The sequence below is a fragment of the Microcebus murinus genome, chromosome 10, assembly GCF_040939455.1.
Source record: "Microcebus murinus isolate Inina chromosome 10, M.murinus_Inina_mat1.0, whole genome shotgun sequence".
In the NCBI taxonomy this organism is placed as follows: domain Eukaryota; kingdom Metazoa; phylum Chordata; class Mammalia; order Primates; family Cheirogaleidae; genus Microcebus; species Microcebus murinus.
The window spans coordinates 57,257,504-57,279,101 of NC_134113.1; the positions used below are offsets into that span (position 1 = coordinate 57,257,504).

Here is a 21,598-nt window from a genome sequence, read left to right on the forward strand (position 1 = left end):
CTGTAATCCTAGCACTCTGAGAGGCCGAAGTGGACGGATTACTCAAGGTCAAGAGTTCAAGACCAGCCTGAGCAAGAGCGAAACCGGGTCTCTACTATAAAGAAATTAATTGGCCAACTAATATAAATAGAAAAAATTAGCCGGGCATGGTGGCACATGCCTGTAGTCCCAGCTACCGGGAGGCTGAGGCAGGAGGATTGCTTGAGCCCAGGAGTTTGAGGTTGCTGTGAGCTAGGCTGATGCCAGGGCACTCACTCTAACATGGGCAACAAAGCAAGACTGTCTCAAAAATAAATAAGTGAAATGGAGTATCAGCTAGATAGCCCTCGGCTCTGAAGTCATAGGAGCCTGAGTTTGACTAAACCTAGTCAATAAATTAGAGCATTGAATTAGGTAAAAGCCCATGGCAATTAAGTGTTCAATATGTTACCCTCTCGTTCTTTCTGAACACGCCCAATTAAACCATTCTTACACAGCATGCGGGTTTATTCTGTCTTTACAAAAAAGTTTTTTTCTCCCTTCTGCAACACAGGCGATTAAAAAAGAAACTAAGGCCGAGCGCGGTGACTCATGCCTATAATCCTAGCACTTTGGGAGGCCGAGGCGGGACCACGGTTTGAGGCCGGAAGTTGGAGACCAGCCTAAGCAAGAGCGAGACCCCCGACTCTACAAAAAACACAAAAATAAGCCTGGCGTGGTGGCGCTCCCCAGTAATCCCAGGTACTCGGGAGGCTGAGGCGGGAGGATGGTTGATGTGAACTACGATGATGCCACTGCATTCAAGCCCGGGCGACAGAGCAATACCCTGTCTCCAAAATAAAACAAAACACAAAAAAACCGAAATTCAGAATCCTCCTTTTGCCAGCCCACCTCGATTCCAACCAAGCGAGACTAGTGGTACCAACAAACTAACTCACTCCCAACTTCCTCACCAACAGGAAGTCTGCGTAGCACGAGACCCCGCCCCAGGCACGCCCCGCGTCCGCGCGCAGCCGTACGTAAAGCGCGAGGAGTTTCGCGACAGCCCAGGCCCCACCCCTTTGGCCACATGTCGCACGGGTCTTCCCGTCGGACGCCGCGCCACCTCCCCGCGCTGCTTTACGAACCTAGAGCAGCGCCGCCCCGCCTCCTGTCTCCTTCCTCACCTCCCCGCCCCCTCCCAGTTTCGCGTCTCCTAGTCCGACGCGCCCGCTATAATCACGTGATTGCTTCATCCGGGTCCTTTGCGTTCTCTCTCCCTCTCCCAACATGGCGGCCTCAGGTGAGCGAGCGGCTAAGCGCGGCCAAGGAGCGGGCTCCGAAACCACCCTCCGAGCCTGATCCACTGATTCCCTGGAGTCAGGGAGCGGGCAGCATCGGTCCCCTTCCGACTTGGGGACTGCGGCAGGCAGCTGGTGTGGCCATGTTAGGTTATAGCCTCGGGATGTTTGGGGGGAGGGGAAGGTGTCCTTCCCCTCCCCCTCACACCCTTTTCACCCCGTATGCGCGAGGTTGGAGAAGGCAGTAATGGTGGACTCTGGCTTGGAGTGAAGAAGAGGCGCAGAAAGACCTGCGGGAGGCGCGAGGCCTTTTCTTTCATAGACGTGAAGCACTGTGCCCGCGTGGAGAAAGGAAGGAGGCAGTTGGCGCGCGGACGAGTGCACATTAAGGTCTCCGAGGCGCGAGGCCGTTGCGGACAAGAGTGGGGGCAGGGGAATAAAGGGGGGGGCAGTTAGAACGCGAGCGCGAGTCGGTGGAGGGGCGGGGGAAGGCAGCGGTGCGCGTGCGCTGTAGGAGAGACCAGGGTGGTGGAGTCGGGTGTGCCTTAAAAGCATGCGCTAGAACCCAGATGGAAAGCTTTTCAGCGCTTGTGTTGGGCGCTCTTTTATGTCCTTTTACTGTTTATGCTCTTCCCTTTTTAGAGTGTGACCTGGGCCATATACTCTTCCAAGGTACAAGTATTAAGTTTGAAGGTTGGAACTACTAGACTTAGATGGGGGTGGGGAGCCCAGTGTGGAGCGCCCACGTGTTGGAGAAGCAGCCGGGGTGGACACCCAGATATCCCTCTTGGCCTTTTTTTCTCCCTATTCAGTGAACACTTTTTACTTAGAGCAAACTATGTGCTAGTTCTGTGCTCTTACGGAACTTCTATTTTGGTTGAATTTTGATAGCTTCAATGGTAGGGTTCAGCTCTTCCCCCACCCCGAGATAACAGTACAACTACTTAGGAGTTGCTATTAAAATAATACCAGTGGCTGGAGTTTATTTTTTAGACTTGTTTGGAGGAGAATATCAGTGCCATGCAAGTCTACTTGCATTTGTAATGGACATACAAGAGCAGCGGTGAGCTGTGGAACATCTTGTAGCGTTGATTTTACTTTTTAGGATATGGTTTCTTTTTTCTCGCATGACCTTGCATTCTGCAGAACATTTTTTGAACTTCTTCCTATGGCCTCTCCTATCACACCCCAGGAATTCATCTCTATCATTACAAGGAAACAGCTTTATGGTTGTCTTTGGAACATGTTGAGGGAATTGAGGTGCATTTGAACACCTTTCACTGGTGTAGTATTTGACAATTGATGAAGCACTTTTGTGTATGTTGTCTTATTTCTCTGAGGTAATGTAGGGAGATAGTGGTATTTCTCAGCTGAGTAAGATTATTTAAGGTCACAGTGCTTGCAGGTGGCAAAGCAAGGTGAAAATCTTTGAGATCCTGACTCCTTTACCAACTTGGAAGTTCCAAGGTGTCATCCTCAGTTTGGGATGCTGCCTGAAAGCATCTGAAGTTTACAGAAATGTTCGTATTTTTTTCTCCTGTGGGCTAGCACATTCCTATATATATTTTAAGCTAATCATTGCGTGAAGTACTTATTTTGCCTGGATTTGCCACCTTGACAATTTAGTGAAAAGTCTATATTTTTTTCTGCTTAGCTTTTGTGGACTTTTTAGACGTGGAAGACACAGTAGCAATCCATGTCTTTCCTTTTACTGAGTTTAGTGGAATCCAGACTGGTTAAACCAATTTGCTCAGTGATGTCCCCTTCTCTTGTCCTTCCATATGTACTCTACACCCTTGATGAAAACCCTTATCTCCTTTAATTCAGTTGAGTAAGTCTTTTTAGCTGGTGCTCGTATCTAAACACAAGGTTACATCTTACTGTGTGCCCTTGAGTAATTTGGAATTTATCATTTCTCCCCTCTTTGAATCTTTTTTTTTTTTTTTTTTTTTTTAGATAGCCCCTCTATGGTGAATCTTTGAATCTTTTATGATTGTATTGACTCTGTTCAGTAACCAGTATTCCCAGATGTTGGAAATGGGCCTTATGTTTGTTGGTGAAAATACATGATACTACTTCATAGGCCTTTTACTGTCAGATTAGATTAAAAAAATTAATTGCAGCAATAATAGTTTGTAATGTGACCCAATATAGACCTTCAAGAACTGAAAATGTGTCAGAACTGATTGGAATGAGGATAATTGGATATTCCTAAGAAATTCGATTGAGCCAGGGCACTTAATTCTTTGGTTCACTTGTTAAAAAGAATACTTAAAAATAAGAGGTTTTCATTTTTCTTAAATTTTCATCGTGACTGTTTTAGTAAACTTGCTACAAGCCAGTTACCTCTTGAGTCCCAGTTTCCTCATCTGTGAAGTGGTTATAGTGTTGTTCTGTTCTCCCCTTAACTTACAGGGAATCAAATGTGGTTTGTACAGGTTAACATTTAAAATGCTTTAAAATTGGAAATAGTGTATGTAAGCTTGTACATAGGCCTTTCATTTGTGTAACACATTTCAAATGCTGTCATGTGTGACGTCTTAACTATTTTTACAGGGAGCAAATGGTGTCCAGTGGTGGTTTTTAGTTAGACCCTCATAGTTAAGAAATGCTTTCAAGGGTTGCTATCATATGTTGTCACAAATTACTTATATTCAGATCCCATCTTACACCATGTATTTGTTATTCTGGGAGAAGGATACCCAGATTCAGAATGTCAAGACTAAAACTCCTTATAGAAGTTGAAATACAAAGAGTAGTGTCAATTAAAGTAAAACAGTGTTTCTAAGTAATGTCATTGAAAAATAGGTATGTTCATTTATGTAAATATATACACTTTTAATAACTTTGAGCTCTAATTCACAAGCCATGGATATATGTATATAGTTTGAGATAAAATATCCTACTAAAATATCCTTTATTTGTCTCAAAACATCACAAAATTTATTCTTTTTTCATGATGGTGGGGGAAGGAATGGATTCTTCTTTTTTTTTTGGAAACACAGTCTCGCTTTGTTGCCCAGGCTAGAGTGAGTGCCGTGGCGTCAGCCTTGCTCACAGCAACCTCAATCTCCTGGGCTCAAGCAATCCTTCTGCCTCAGCCTCCCAAGTATCTGGGACTACAGGCATGTGCCACCATGCCCGGCTAATTTTATATATATATACATTAGTTGGCCAATTAATTTCTTTCTATTTATAGTAGAGACGGGGTCTTGCTCTTGCTCAGGCTGGTTTCGAACTCCTGACCTCGAGCAATCCGCCCGCCTCAGCCTCTCTGAGTGCTAGGATTACAGGCGTGAGCCACCGTGCCCGGCCGAAAGAATGGATTTGAGTATGGTATTTTGTTTCAAATGCTTATTTGTAAGCATGTGCATGTACATTCAAGAGTATGCACACAGAAGTCAGTTTCTTAGATTTGTAATATTGCTATTGTTAAGGTTCTATTGGTGGGAACGTGCCCAAAGCAAGAAGTTTAGCTGAATTTTTATAGCTCCTCTCTTACTGAGAGGCTCTAACCAGTTTGTGTAATGGTTAACATGGTGTGCTTTGGGCGCTTAAGTTTATTATGTAAATGGTCCAATTGAGTGTACCTGGAGGGGTAAGGAAAAGGCAGTATGGTATTGATTCTCATATTGTGTCAAGATGGAGCTTATTAATTAGTCCTGACTTAAACTTTTTTTTTTTGGTTGTCAAGATGGTGATTTAATAGAAACTTATAGGGTCATTGTAGAGTATTTTTAATATCTAGGTTTTTTTTTTTAAATGTTTGTGTGCTTGTGGTTTTTTTTAATTTCGGCATATTATGGGGGTACAGATTTTAAGGTTTCAATAAATGCCCATTCCTCCCCTCCCCCCACAAGTCTGAGTCTCCAGTATGACCATCCTCCAGATGTTTTACATCTCACTCATTATATATGTATATACCCGACCCCCTACTTAATCTTTACTGTGCTGAACTTACATAGATAATCCCCAACTTAAATGGTTTACTTGATTTAGGATTTTTGACTTTACAGTGGGTTTATTGGGCTATTAAATGCATTTTCAGCCTAAGATTTTTCTACTTACAATGGCTTTATCATGTAGCCCCATAAGTCAAGGTGCATCTATATAGTGTGGTAAAGGTGAAGTCTCTGACATTATGATAATGTACGAAACGTCTTTTCATGGCTAGGCTTTAAACAGTGATATAATTAATCTAATTCTAGGCACTCTGTTATTTGGATGGGTTGTTTTTTAATAAGATTTATTCAGATATACTATAAAATTTTCCCTTTTAAAGTGTAAGACTTGGTGACTTGTGTAATCACAGAAATGTTCAGCCATCGGCACTAATTTCAGAGTATTTTCATCACCCCCCTAAAAAACAGCTTATCCATTAATAATCACTTCCTCTTCCTCCCAAACACTTTAATCTGTTTCCATGTAGTTTCCTATTTCAAACATTTTATATAAATTGTATCATATAACACCACGGTCTTTTATGACAAGCTTCTTTCACTCAACATGTTTTCAGGGTTCATCCATATTGTAGGATGTATCAGTACTTGTTCATTTTGATTGTCAAATTATACTCCATTATAAGAATAAATTACATTTCATTTATACATTTCAGTTCCTGGGCATTGGATTGTTTCCCCCTTTTTGGATATTGTGAATAATGCTGCTGTGAACATTCCTATACAAGTTTTTGTACATCTCTGACTTTTTTAGCTCACTTACTAAAACATTCAGAAGAGTTGATAACCCCATAAAATAAGTGGAACTTAGGCTGGCAATATCTAAAATTAAGAAACTTAATTTTTGCCAGAAGCCTCATCTGAACATTAAATGCTATGGGAATTTCCCTTCCCAGATAAGGAATATTCATTTAAGGAAGATGCAGAAATAGGGCTGCATTTTACAACAAGTAAGCTTTATTGCTTATAGTACTATAAGGCATCCTCTGTTTGGAAATAAAGAACTAGCTGCCAGTCTATAGATGTTATCATTTCCAATATCTGTCATCTGGTGCTTTTATTACTAATAAAGTAGAGTAATAACAGGGAAACATTCTGAGAAGGAAAATAGAGGAAGCATATTTTATGCCTATCGAAGCCTGATAACTGAAAATTCAGTTTATTGCAGTCACTTTTCTGCTAGTATACTTTACATAGGACTAACATTTCTTCTTTATTTGTTTTTTTATTTATTGAATGAAAACATTACTTAAGGCAGTGGTTTTCCACTGAGGAGCAATTTTATCCCAAAACTCTCCACCCCGGGTACATTTGGCAATGTCTGGAGCCATTTTTGGTTGTCACAATGAGGGAAGTGGGGGGTGGCATTTAATAAGTAGAAATCAGAGATAATGCAGAACATCCTACAATGCATGCAGCAGTCCCCCCATGACAAGAAATTACCCAAGCTAAAATGTCAATAGTGCTGAAATAGAGAAACCCTGACTCAAGAATTAAGCTAATTAATTGTATTTATTGTTATATCTATTATAATAAATCCTGTTTATTTATTAAGAAGACCACAAAGGTATTGTCTCTTGTTTAAGGACTTGTAGACTTAAAGAAAATTCGAAACAATGCTTGCTTTTTTAGATCTTTTATTTAACCCTTATGAATATGTAAAGAGCTTGTGGTGTCTGGTTCCCCCGTCACCACCTTCTGTATAAATAATTGGGATACATTTTGTTAGGTGATTGATTTGTTAACTTTTTAACCAATTCATATATGATTTAGAGAAAATTAAAGAATTGAACCACTTCAGTCATTGTGGCAAGAGATTATAAATCTGGAGCATTAAACAATGCTTTACTTATAAAGCAGAGGGAATGTTGTTGAACCCTAACCTTGTAATGGGCCTAGATATTGAAGGAGCAAAGGGCATGGAAGATTCAGATAACATCTTCTTTCAGTTATTGAAATGAAATAGAGTGGAACAAACACTGGCACCCACTTTAGATTCATTGATTTTTCTTTTCAAGGGCTAGTTCCTTTAAACCTGCTTATATTGTGACTGAATCAATGCTGCTGCTAGATTTATATGTTAGCAATCTTGTGAAGGAACTTTAGCCTGTTTTTGGAGCTTTGTCCAACAATGATTTCTCAACTAGATGGTTGTTGAGAAGGTGACAGGAAGGGGAGATGTATAATTTGAAAAGACATTCTAAAATTAACGATGCTTTAATATATTTTAGACATTTTAATTTATTTTGAAATTTCAAATAACATTAAAGAAGAGTGAGACTTTTGTTTGTCAAAAGAGTCAAGGGGTAAGAGTTGAAAAACCCTGATCAACAAAGTTGATTTAAGCCAAATCAGACCAACGGGCAGGTTAATTCCAGATTGTACTGTTTTGTTATGAGATATGTACATAGAATAAGGAGGAAAGGGGTACCTTATTCACATTCTTATGTTGAACTTGACCTCATTGTACCCACCACCAGTCAGTTCTATTTTTATTCCCCCAGTGACAAGACAGGTTAATAATTGGATATTAGCTGATGATACTAGATTAAGCCTTATGAGGGCAAGGATCTCTGGCTAGCATCATACTAATCCCAGACACTATTTTTGAATTTAAGGATAGGAAAAATACTAAAATAAGCCTATGCACGATAAGTGTTCTGCTTTGTTCTTGTTCAAATTAGCTTATTAAAATTTCCCCTAGATATGTGTGTATGGTCTTGGGCAATTTCAGTGCTATAGGCCCCAACCAAAGCATAACTGTTTTCTTTCAGAGCTGTAGAGTAGATTCACAATGTGATCTGGTTGATCATAAATGTTGTTTTTGGAGCCAAATTAGTGGTAAGTCACTTGAGAGAAATATGGAAATGTCACATTCATGGCCATCTTTTATTTGTGTTATTGCAGCCAGGTTCATCTGGTTTGCACATTGAAACCATAATACTTCAGGTTCTTATTGTATCCAGAAGACTATTGTAACATTCATACCAAATGCATCATCTTTATTTCCTGAAAGTTGAGTTTTAAAAGAAAGATACCAAATGAGAGAGCAAACTTAAGTTTAAGCAAGTGGTATGCGTCAAGTTATAGATAATTAGTGCTCTTGGGTTAAAAATTAGGTGAGAATTGGAACATGGAAGAATAATTCATGATTAATAAAGGCCATGAAGCTGATCTTTGTTATAACGAAACTATTTGCTTTTCTAATCATTTAGTGGCTGTTATTGGGCCAGTTCTAGAACTTTGCTTAGTCCCTTCTGTTCTGAATTAGCTTTTGATTGGTGGCATCTCAGAAGTTCTGAGGACTGGATAGAGAGAGCCAGCGTTAGTCCACTAAATGGAGCCATTTGGAGATTACTCAATATTTTATAACCACAGAAAACGTTTGAATATGTTGCTTGTTAAGGTCTTGTAATTTCCTTGTAGTATCATATCTTCGTATGCAGTATTTAAGATAGGGAAGGAGATAAAATTTTTTCTAGAGGGATGAGAAATCTAGAGTATATGAGTCTTAACATCCAAACACTTTCAAGTAACATTGAGTACATTTTACCTAGTATGGTAACCTACCTGCCATAGAACTAATAAGCTGCTTAGAGGCAGGGATCCCTGTGGTATATAGAAAGACCACTAGGCGTAGCATAAAAATACTTGGGTTTTAATTCTAGCTCAACCAACTGATGTTTGTAACTTTAGAGACATCTGATGTCTCATTTAACCTTTCTGAGACTTGTTTGCTTCTCTGTAAATTGATAGTTATGATTCCTTCCTCACATGGTCATTTTGCAAGTATCAAATAATCCTCAAAAAGTGCCATACAGGCCTGGCGCGGTGGCTCACGCCTGTAATCCTAGCTCTTGGGAGGCCGAGGCGGGCGGATTGCTCAAGGTCAGGAGTTCAAAACCAGCCTGAGCAAGAGCGAGACCTCGTCTCTACTATAAATAGAAAGAAATTAATTGGCCAACTGATATATATATAAAAAATTAGCCGGGCATGGTGGCGCATGCCTGTAGTCCCAGCTACCCGGGAGGCTGAGGCAGAAGGATCACTCAAGCCCAGGAGTTTGAGGTTGCTGTGAGCTAGGCTGACGGCACTCACTCTAGCCTGGACAACAAAGCGAGACTCTGTCTCAAAAAAAAAAAAAAAAAAGTGCCATACAGGCCGGGTGCGGTGGCTCACGCCTGTAATCCTAGCACTCTGGGAGGCCGAGGCAGGCGGATTGCTCGAGGTCAGGAGTTCAAAAAACCAGCCCGAGCAAGAGCGAGACCCCGTCTCTACTACAAAAATAGAAATTAACGGGCCAACTAATATATATATAGAAAAAATTAGCCGGGCATGGTGGCGCATGCCTGTAGTCCCAGCTACTCGGGAGGCTGAGGCAGCAGGATCGCTTGAGCCCAGGAGTTTGAGGTTGCTGTGAGCTAGGCTGATACCACGGCACTCACTCTAGCCTGGGCAACAAAGCAAGACTCTGTCTCAAAAAAAAAAAGTCCCATACAGAATATGTTATGGGATAGGAATTTCATCTTATTTATTTTTTTATCCATGGAACAATGAATGTAGTTACTGAACAAAAGTAGTTTCTGCTTGATTGAGACCAGTAGTTTGAGGTTACAATGAGCATAATGATGCCACTGCACTCTAGCCTGGGTAGCAGAGTAAGACCCTGTCTCAAAAAAAAACCCAAAGTAGTTACTAAATTAAAAATCTCAAATGATAAATAAGTGAACATATATATAGTAAGAAATAAAAGGTTGCTCCCACACCAGTTATACTCCCCAGAGAGACTGTTGAACATCCCTCTAGACCATTTTTCATACATTACACGTAATATATATTCTGAAACTTTCGGATTTTTTCACTTACTATTGAACTCTCCTTTCTGTATCATTGCATTGTACTTTTCTCCTTGTATGTGTGCACAGTATCCCTTCAATATAAAAGTGCCATAATCCAATCCTTTGATGAGTCTTTTTGTTGCTTTCTTTATCAATATATTATTTAACAATATTGCATCATACAGCACTGTAAATACCTGAGTATTGATAAATCTTTCCCTTGCCTTCTTAAACCAGCAAAAAAGAAGAATAAGAAGGGGAAGACTATCTCCCTGACAGACTTTCTGGCTGAGGATGGGGGGACTGGTGGAGGAAGCACCTATGTCCCCAAACCAGTCAGCTGGGCTGATGAAACAGATGACCTGGAAGGAGATGGTAATTTTTTCTTTTGTTTCTTGTCATATTTAAAATTTTCATTATCTTCTAGACCAGAGGTCCTCAAACTTTTTAAACAGGGGGCCAGTTCACTGTCCCTCAGACCATTGGAGAGTGCGCACTGTGGGCCCAGGACGAGTTGGCTGCTAAGCAGGATAGGCAGTCTCGGCAAAAACACCCAGAGGGCCAGATAAATGTGCTAGGCAGCCCCTATGTGACCTGAGGGCTGTAGTTTGAGGATGCCTGTTCTAGACAAAAGCTAGTATGTAATAATTTACATCATGTGTAATTTGAAAAGAATTTAAGTCGTTCTGTAACACTGAAATCTTATGTATTTTATTTATTTATTTATTTTGAGACAGTCTCACTCTGTTGCCTGGGCTAGAGTCCTATGGCGTCAGCCTAGTTCACAGCAACCTCAGACTCCTGGGCTCAAGCAATCCTATTGCCTCAGCCTCCCAAGTAGTTAGGACTACAGGCATGTGCCACCATGCCCGGCTAATTTTTCTATATATATTAGTTGGCCAATTAATTTCTTTATATTTATAGTAGAGAAGGAGTCTCGCTCTTACTCAGGCTGGTTTCGAACTCCTTATCTTGAGTGATCCGCCCACCTTAGCCTCCCAGAGTGCTAGGATTACAGGCGTGAGCCACCAGCACCTGGCCAAAATCTTATATATTTTATATAATCTCAGGGTTAATCTGAGGTTTAAGCTCTTAGACTTTGCAATAGGGACTAAAGTCATTCAGGAGAGCTTTGCTAGTTCACGCTTTTGCATTAATAGACTTTTCTCAAGTTACCGTCCTTTTAAGCATCATTTTCTCCTTTTTCTAAAGTAAAGAGTAAGCCGGGCGTGGTGGCTCACGCCTATAATCCTAGCACTCTGGGAGGCCGAGGTGGGTGGATTGCTTGAGGTCAGGAGTTCGAAACCAGCCTGAGCAAGAGTGAGACCCCGTCTCCACTATAAATAGAAAGAAATTAATTGGCCAACTAATATATATAGAAAAATTAGCTGGTCATGGTGGCACATGCCTGTAGCCCCAGCTACTTGGGAGGCTGAGGCAGCAGGATTGCTTGAGCCCAGGAGTCTGAGGTTGCTGTGAGCTAGGCTGACGCCACGGCATTCACTCTAGCCTGGGCAACAAAGCGAGACTCTGTCTCAAAAAATTAAATAAATAAATAAATAAAGAGTAGATTTTTTAAAAGATTTATTTTAAGTCTAAAATTCTGTGGTATTCTCATAAAGTGATAACTGCAATATAATCTGTAAACTGCATTTACTCGGAGCCTAAGAATAATTAGTTCTAATAGTTATTGGTATGAAGTCAGGGTGTTCCTGGGTAAATGAAAATGGTGTGAGGGGCCAGGTGTGGTCGCTCATGCCTATAATCCCAGTACTTTCAGAAGCCAAGCAGGGGAGGATTGCTTGAGGCCAGGAGTTTGAGACCAGTCTGGGCAACAAGTGAGAACCTGTCTCTACAAAAAATAAAAATTAGCTGGGCATGGTGGTTCCTGCCTGTACTCCTAGTTACTCAGGAGGATCTCTTAAGCCTAGCAGTTCGAGGTTGCAGTGAGCTGTGATTGTGCCACCGCACTTCAGCCTGGACAACAGAGTGAGACCCTATCAAAAATAAAAGGGTATGAAGAAGAGGAATGGGAACAATAATTATAGTGGAAAATACAAAAGAGTCATTGGATGTCATTTGGACAAGCTCTGCTTTCAGGGATAGTGCCAGGAATAATCAGCTATTTTTTATAATTATGAAGTATGATATAAATCTGGTTACCATCATTTTTGTCTACAAAATTTTATTGTAGACTGAAAGAATACCTTTTCTTTTGTGACCTATTTTCATAATTCCTGAAAATAGGAAACTTTATAAGTTGTACTTTCCATAAGTGTTGGTATATGAAGTACAAATTCACGGACAGAGCTGTAGGGAAAGATTTTTGTTTGATTTTTTTTTTTTTTTAAGGGACAATAAACTATGAAGAAGAAAACTCTCCAGACCAACGGTAAGAATGTAAGAGTTGTCAGTAATGGTTAAACATATGGAGTGAGAAGGACCCAGGTTTGAATCCTAGCTCTGTTGTTGCTCTGTGACCTTGGGCAAATTACTGTCTTAAATCTGAGTTTCCTTTTCTGTAGAATGGGGAATAAACTCACAGGATTGTTACAAAGATGAGATATAATGAATATAAAGTACCTAACATTTCAGAAGCATTTTCTATTTATAATGCACCCTTTTTTTTTAAACCACAACTTCCTTTGTGGTGGAATGTAAAACACCCTTACCACCAAACTCCCACCTTTTTTTGTTCTGTTGCTTTCCTGATACAGTGTGTTTAAATACTTCGCAGTTAACATGGGCCCTCTTGTTCTAGGACAGTAGTAAGAGAGGTTTCCTCTAATGTCTTCTCTCCTCTCCTCTATCCTAGTTTCAACCACTTGGCACAGTAATGATGATGATGTGTATAGGGCACCTCCCATTGACCGTTCCATCCTTCCCACTGCTCCACGGGCTGCTCGGGAACCCAATATCGACCGGAGCCGTCTTCCCAAATCGCCACCCTACACTGCTTTTCTAGGGAACCTGCCCTATGATGTGACAGAAGAATCGATTAAGGAATTCTTTAGAGGATTAAATGTAAGTAAAAGTTTTTTAGGCAATTTTTTTTTTTTTTATAGAGAAAGGAAATAGACATAGGCAATTATTGAGGGTAGTGACTAACATAAACTAATTGTGGAATGGGCAGTTGCTCTTAATTAAAAAAAAACTAGAAATGTAATACAGAATGAAGCAAAGTCAGGTATTCAGAGGAATACACTGAATTCATGTTTTTATTTTAGGGTTAAATTCATATTCAAAATTCAAAAGGTATATAATAGGGCATATAGTGAAGTCTCTCTTTTCCTTTGCATCAGTTTTCTTCCTGGAGACAACCAGGTTCTTGTGTATTCTTCAGAGAAATTCATTGGATACACACAGATGTTTTTGTGGTTTTAAAATAAAAGGCAAATGAACAAGAACATTGGAAAACTTCTTTTGTTTCTTCTTCAGATCAGTGCAGTGCGGTTACCCCGTGAACCCAGCAATCCAGAGAGGTTGAAAGGTTTTGGTTATGCTGAGTTTGAGGACCTGGATTCCCTGCTCAGTGCCCTGAGTCTCAATGAAGAGGTAAAGAAAATAAGGGTAGAGGGTTGAGAGGGGCGGGAGCTGGCAAATCTCATGTTTAGTTTGGGTGAGTAGCTATTTCAAAGATTGCATAATGTTTACAAAGGAAGGCCTGGGTTATTTAGCAGTGTATCACTTAACATCCAACATCTAGCAAGTTGGATGTCACACTTCAGCAAATTCACTAGGCCCCAATAATTCAGGGAGGTGCTTAAGTGGAAAATTTTGGAAGAAACCCACCACACACCATGTCTCAATTTAAATCTTACATTAGTTCACTCACAGGTATTGTCAAAAGGCATTATCTCATTTTCAGGGAACTTGGTTTTATTTTTTTTATTTATTTTTTTATTTCTACTCTGTTGCCCAGGCTAGAGTGCCATGGTGTCACCCTAGCTCACAACCACCTCAAACTCCTGGGCTCATGCAATCCTTTTGCCTCAGCCCCGCGGGTAGCTGGGACTACAGGCTCATGCCACCATTCCTGGCTAATTTTTTCTGTTTGTAGTCGAGACTGTGTCTTGCTCTCGCTCAGGCTGGTCTCAAACTCTTAAGCTCAAGCAATCCTCCCACCTCTGCCTCCCAGAGTGCTAAGATTACAGGCATGAGCTATCTCGCCCTACCTTCAGGGAACTATTGTAGTGGTATTTTTGATCATTTAAGAGGATTTGGAAACATTTCCTACTAGGAATGTTTTACAGGAAAATGACAGTAAATATTCAGTCCTTCTGCTTTTTGACATTGCCCATAATTTGTTTTCCTGTCCAGAGACACGAGAGGCTTATATCTGGGAAGAAAAAAAGCTTTTTTTCTTCCTTTAATTCCAGAAATATCCCCTTTGTTTTAAAGTGATTTCTAGTGCTGTTTGTGCCATAATTCTGCCATTTGACATGATTAAAATCAACATCTCTTATAAATATTTTTTTTTCCTTAGTCTTACAGATGAAACTGAAATATTTTTGTTATCTCATTGTTCAGTAACATGATGATAATCTGAAAGCAATGTCAAATATGAATAAAAATTTATATATAGTTAAAAGCACATGAAGAGCTAAGGTTTTTCCAGAGTTTGGTTTTATTGACATTACTAGTCTTTAACTTCACTCAGTCTGGATAAGAAAAAGAATACCATGTAATTATTATTATCTGTTGTTTGCCAGATTAACATTAACATACTCTCATGGTTTGCATTTAGGAGTTATGTTACATTATTATTTAGAAATTTCATTATAGTGGTATTTAATTTTGGGTGATTTTAACTAAAATTCATTGTTACCCTTCTTCAACTTTAGACTACTATGAAATGAAAAATCAGCAGTAGAATTAATTGGATTCAAAGTATATAAATAATGGTGTGGGAAAGGGAAATTGGAGGGTTTTCCTAGAGGAGCTGATTTATCCAGGGGGTGATACTGAGTGAAAGAACCTGAGGCTACACACACAGCACACATTATACAGTTTTGCTGGTGCATAATGGGCTCTGTAAAAAAAATTTTTTTGGGGAGTTGAAATCTCACTATGTTGCCCAGGCAGGACTCATACTCCTGGGCTAACGCACTTCCCCTGCCTCAACCTCCCAGGTAGCTGAGATTACAGGAATGTGCCAGTGCACCTGGCTTCTATAAATGTTTGAATAAATGCTCTGGCACCAGACACACCTTTTATTTAGCTAATTGTCAAGGAATTAATTTTAGTTTGTTACACTTAACAAGTTGCCTTGGATAGTTAAAAAGTTAATTCTGTTGTGCAAATTTTGGTTTTGTAAAAATAATGTGGTAACTGACCTGATATTCATTTAAGTTAGATTTGTTAATTCCATGGGACTATTTCCATTTTCAAGTCTTTTTTTTTTCCTAGGCAAGCATGAAAATGAGGTTTTTTGAGACAAAGATAGGATTATAGGGCAAGAGCAAGATAATAGGTTTACAGAGCATGGTACACACATCACAGATGACAACTGGACCCATTGTTGCAGCGGGGCAAGTGAAAGGAAGGGCAAAGGGTGAGAGGGTTTTCAAATATCTATAAAGGATTCTTTTATTTTTTTTTTTTTAAGACAGAGTCTCACTTTGTTGTCCAGGCTAGAGTGAGTGCCGTAGCGTCAGCCTAGCTCACGGCAACCTCAAACTCTTGGGCTCAAGCCATCCTCCTACCTCAGCCTCCCGAGTAGCTGGGACTACCACCCATGGTAGCATGTGCCACCATGCCCGGCAAATTTTTTGTATATATATTTTTGGTTGGTCAATTAATTTCTTTCTATTTTTAGTAGAGATGGGGGTTTTGGTCAGGCTGGTTTCAAACTCCTGACCTTGAGTAACCCTCCTGCCTCGGCCTCCCAGAGTGCTAGGATTACAGGCATAAGCCACCACGCCCAGCCTATAAAGGATTCTTTAGCCAATAAATTGGAATGTTGGCTAAATTACAGTCTTTTTTAAAAAATTATTTATTTTTAATTAATTTTTTGTGGTTTTGTTTATTTTAACCAATAGGCAATGTGGGAAGTCTTTTTTCTTTATCTTCCTTCCCCCAGTGCTTCTGCTGTGCCCACACATTCAAGGTCATTCAAGGGGTGTGTACATAATGAGGTGTGTATAAAAGGTTGGTTAATATGGTCCTGTGCTCTCAGTCTCTAGGTAACAGGAGAATTCGAGTGGATGTTGCTGATCAAGCTCAGGATAAAGGTAAGAAAACTGGTAGAGGGCCAGGCGCGGAGGCTCACGCCTGTAATCCTAGCACTCTGGGAGGCCGAGGCAGGCAGATTGCTCAAGGTCAAGAGTTTGAGACCAGCCTGAGCAAGAGTGAGACTCCGTCTCTACTATAAATAGAAATTAATTGGCCAACTGAAAATATATAGAAAAAATTAACCGGGCATGGTGGCGCATGCCTGTAGTCCCAGCTACTGGGAGGCTGAGGCAGGAGGATTGCTTGAGCCCAGGAGGCTGAGGTTGCTATGAGCTAGGCTGATGCCATGGCACTCACTCTAGCCTGGGCAACAAAGTGAGACTCTGTCTCAAAAAAAAAAAAAGGAAAATTGGTAGAAATTTGTTTGGTAGTGATCCTAGGATTAGAAAACAGAGGTGTTCTTTCCCAGAAATTTTTATAATAGAGGTGGTGGTGGGCCCACCTGAATTTAGAGTTGACAGTTCTCAACCAGTTTTGCCTCACGGGAGTTTTGGCAGTTTTTGCAAACATTTTGAGTTGTCACAGCTAAGAGGGAGTACTACTGACATCTGATCAGTAGAGTGCAGGAGTTAATCCTAAGTGGGTAGGACCAGCCCCGCCCGCTACCCACAACAATTATCCAGCCCAAAATGTTAGCAGTGTGAGATTGAAAAGCCCTGATCAATCCAGATATTAAATATATAATAAATATATTAACTACCTAGCAGCACATTAGGCGCAAGAGAGACCTAGTTCATTTATATTTCAGGTACTCTTGGCCTATACAGAATATGAGCTAAGCATTAAACTAATAGAAATAAATGTGAGGAAAAGAATCAACTGGTTGGGTTATAGAGGGTTCTTTACGGGGGGTGGGCAACTCTGTAACAACAATGTGCTATAAGAAAGAATATGATTAAAATGAAGGGGGATTTCTATGTGTTTGAGAAATATTGGTCAAAGTTTTTATGAGCTAACATTTTTTTTTTTGTTTTAATACAACTCTAGACAGGGATGATCGTTCTTTTGGCCGGGATAGAAACCGGGAGTCTGACAAAACAGATACAGACTGGAGAGCCCGTCCTACCACAGACACCTTTGATGACTACCCGCCTAGAAGAGGTGATGATAGCTTTGGAGACAGTAAGTTTGTTTTTATGAAGATAGTTTCTTTGGTGCTCTGGGGGTTATTTAGTAATAGGACAGATGTATCATATAGATGGTCACATTAACAGACAGAAGGGGAGAAAGTAGTATATGTAGAAAATATCCAAAAGATTTGATAGATGGAGAAAAAGAATTTGGTAAATTCTTGATTTAAAAAAAACTGACCAAAGAATTAAAAGGACAGACATTTCTCTCCCCTTTTTTGGGAGACAATGGGGTTTTTTTGTTTGTTTTTGAGACAGTCTTATTCCGCTGCCCTGAGTAGAGTGACATGGTGTCAGCCTACCTCACAGCAACCTAGAAATCCTGGGCTCAAGTGATTCTTCTGCCTCAGCCTCCAGAGTAGCTAGGATTATAGGCATGAGCCACCACACCCAGCCTGGAGACAATTGTTTATAAAGAAATACAACAGGCCAGGCATGGTGGCTCAGGCCTGTGGTCCAACTACTTTGGGAGGCCAACACAAGAGGATAGCTTGAGGCCAGGAGTTTGAGACCAGCCTGGGCAAGAGCAAGAGCAAGACTTGTCTCTACAAAAAATGGGAGGAAAAATTAGCTGGGTATAGTTCTAGGCACCTGTAGTCCCAGCTACTCAGGAAGCTGAGGCAGGAGGATCACTTGAGCCTTGGAGTTTTCAGGTTGCAGTGAGCTATGATGACACAACTGTACTCTAGCCAGGGCAACAGAACGAGACCCTGCCTCAAAAAAATAAATACTAAGTGTCTACAATGTGCAAGACACCATCTGGGCTCATGATGTAGCAGTGAACAAAAATAGACAAAAAACCCTGTCCTCATCGAGTATACATTACAATGAGGAAAGAGACTGAATAAATAAAATACAGTATAGGTGGGGATAGATGGAAAATGGGAATGTCATGAGATAGGAGTAGAAATGAATTAATTACAACTTTTATAAACATCACCTAAATATAACAAAAGGTTTGTAAAACCTTTATGAGGAAAATTATGCAACTTTATTAAAATACATGAAAAAAGACAACACTGTAATGTTTTTTAAAATGGAAAGAACCTACTGTTGAGTAAATGAGTTAAGTAGTGGTTTGTCTATATAATGCAATTCTTTATAGCATAACATACATGTAACAGCAAGGATAAAATTCAAAACCTGTTATGTTAAGGGTGAAAGACAAATGTGTATAAAAATTAGAAAAGAATAATGTTAATGTATAAGTTGTAAAATTTTTAAGATACATGCATGGTGATGTAACCAACCCTCATGATTATAGGAGGAGGTTGGGAGAATCCTTTTACATCTGTAACATACTTCCTTTAAATAAAAAACTGAAATAGGCCGGGCGCGGTGGCTCACGCCTGTAATCCTAGCACTCTGGGAGGCCGAGGCCGGTGGATTGCTCAAGGTCAGAAGTTCGAAACCAGCCTGAGCAAGAGCGAGACCCCGTCTCTACTATAAATAGAAAGAAATTAATTGGCCAACTAATATATATATAGAAAAAATTAGCCGGGCATGGTGGCGCATGCCTGTAGTCCCAGCTGCTCGGGAGGCTGAGGCAGGAGGATCGCTTGAGCCCAGGAGATTGAGGTTGCTGTGAGCTAGGCTGACGCCATGGCACTCACTCTAGCCTGGGCAACAAAGTGAGACTCTGTCTCAAAAAAAAAAAAAAAAAAAAAAAAACCAAAACTGAAATAAACATGGCAAAATACTGACATCCACTAAACCTAAGTAATGGGTTCATAAGTTTGCTATAATTGCTTTATTTTTCGGTATGTTTGAAATGTTCAAGTAAAAAGAAATGGAAAGTACAACTTAAGTTCATAAGCATTTTAATTCTGTGAAATACCTAGGGAGTTCCATACCAAATATAAGTGGGGAAGCAAGCAGTAAGAGATATAATTCCTATTAGAGGAGAGTCCCTAACCTAATGAGATGTAGAAGGAAGAAAGAATGGGGCACAAGTCAGAAAGAATAAATCGGCAAGTTTATATCTGACTTTTTGTGTCTTTGTGATCTAACAAAGCCTTGGCTTGAAGAACTACCTGAGGTACTTCAGCATTTATGCAAGAGATTCTATTGTTAACAGGAAGAAATGGCTCTTGAAAGAAAAAGCAGACAATCAGACCAAGCAAGGGTCCTGTTTTGAGTCAAGGGACATGACTATTTTCTCACCTGAAACCTTGAATTTAGAGCAAGCAGGATGGATAACAAGAAAGAGTGAGTGTGCTGTTGTTATCCAAAGCTGCCCCAAATCAACTTAGTTAACTTGAGTTAAAGATCCCAGATTATGCCAAGAGGTCAGAGACTCCTATCCCAGGCAATAGGCCAAAAAAAGAAATCTTGGGGCGGGGGGATATTATACTAAATATTACTGTAAAATTTCAGTAATAGCATACCATTGTGCTTCTTTTTCTCACTATAAATCTGTGTTTTTTCAGGGAGTACTTACTATGATTTTAATAAGTACAGAGTTCATCTGCCTTTCCAGAAATTAAAAACACATTTCAAAATAATAAACACATGGCTGATTTTTGGGTTTTGTGTTCTGTTTTAGATTATTTCCTGTATATAATGATTTTACTGATATTAGCATGTCTTTTAATTTATATAAAGTTTAAAATGCCAGGGAATGTTATGTCTGGTCACAGAAAAAATGATACATACGGTTTCCAAAATGAAATCATTGTTTAAAAGGCAGCAGTCACAAACAGAAGATCGGTTTGGCCTGCACACGTAATTAGCCCTCAAAACATTTGTAGGTTTTTTAAATTGGTTCATATTTAGAAATTGAGTAAAAGTTTGGATTTCCAACTTCTCTTAGAAAATTGGAAGATCCTAGCAACAGTCAGCTGGAGCTAAATAGCAGCTACACCTTTTATAAATGAATTCACTATTCTCAAGTTGCCACCTGAGCCATTCCTTTTCCTTATACAAATTTCTGGTATTTAGGGGGTCTCCAATATGCACTTGTGTGTGTAAAATACAATTTGTAACATAAACGTTGCAGTGAATGTCCTTGTGCATTTGTCTTTATCATCGGTCCAGTTATTGCCTTAGGATAAATTCCTAGAAATTAAGTTGTTGGCCCAGAGGGTATACATGATTTTAAACTTTTTTTTTTTGAGACAGAGTCTCACTTTGTTGCCCCAGCTCTAGAGTGCAGTGGCATCATCATAGCTCACTACAACCTCAAACTCCTGGGCTCAAGCGCTTTTCCTGCCTCAACCTCCCAAAGTGCTAGAATTATAGGAGTGAGCCACCATGCCTGGCCGACTTTAAACCTTTTAATGTATAGTTCTAATATAACTTTTCAGAGTGTTTGTACTATTTTTAAACTCTGATCAGCAGTACAGGGATTGACTTATGCCCCTAAGCTTTGCCAACACTAGATGTTATCATTTATTTTAATCTTTGCCCTTTTGGTGATAAAAAATGATGTCCTATTAGTTTTAGTTTCTTTTACTTAAGCAACAGTTAATTAACCCTTAGTCATACATTGCATATATTTTTCCCATTTTGTTTGCCTTTCAGATTGGTGGTACATATATTTTCCCATACTAGACTTTTTAAAGTGGTCTTTAGTTCTTTGGTATCAAGCACAGAAGATTCCAACTATATTCATAAGTGGTTTGTGGGCTTTTTTTGTTTTGTTTTGTTTTGTTTTTTTTGAGACAGAGTCTCACTTTGTTGCCCAGGCTAGAGTTAGTGCCGTGGAGTCACCCTAGCTCACAGCAACCTCAAACTCCTGGGCTCAGGCAATCCTCCTGCCTCAGCCTCCCAAGTAGCTGGGACTACAGGCATGCGCCACCATGCCCGGCTAATCTTTTCTATGTATTTGGCCAATTAATTTCTTTCTATTTATAGTAGAGACGGGGTCTCGCTCTTGCTCAGGCTGGTTTCGAACTCCTGACCTTGAGCCATCCACCCGCCTTGGCCTCCAGAGAGCTAGGATTACAGGCATCAGCCACCGTGCCCAGTCTTTCATAGTGTTTTCTGCTCACATTTTTTGATATTTTTGATACTTAAATTGTTATCCTTCTGGAAATTCATTATGGAATATATAGAGATTATATATTCCTCCCAAGATTGCTAGCCCAGCAGCATTTATTTCACCAGGGAATTTTTTTAAAGAAATCAGATAAATAGTGAAAAATAAGTAACTCAACATAAATAATTCCACTTGGGAA

The 21,598-nt window shown here is 39.9% G+C and overlaps 1 protein-coding gene across 2 annotated transcripts in view; it reads left to right on the top strand.

Annotated features, from left to right (window-relative positions):
- The first annotated feature begins 1,116 nt into the window (after window positions 1-1,116).
- The window catches only part of EIF4B (eukaryotic translation initiation factor 4B), a 29,673-nt gene continuing 9,191 nt past the window's right edge, over window positions 1,117-21,598 (top strand). For both annotated transcript variants that reach the window (XM_012763250.3, XM_012763257.3), the window contains exons 1-6: window positions 1,117-1,261; window positions 10,294-10,431; window positions 12,872-13,080; window positions 13,495-13,611; window positions 16,235-16,289; window positions 17,278-17,412. In XM_012763250.3, coding sequence (XP_012618704.1) covers window positions 1,249-1,261; window positions 10,294-10,431; window positions 12,872-13,080; window positions 13,495-13,611; window positions 16,235-16,289; window positions 17,278-17,412 — 667 coding nt within the window. In that variant the 5' untranslated portion in view covers window positions 1,117-1,248. The remainder of the gene's footprint in view (window positions 1,262-10,293; window positions 10,432-12,871; window positions 13,081-13,494; window positions 13,612-16,234; window positions 16,290-17,277; window positions 17,413-21,598) is intronic.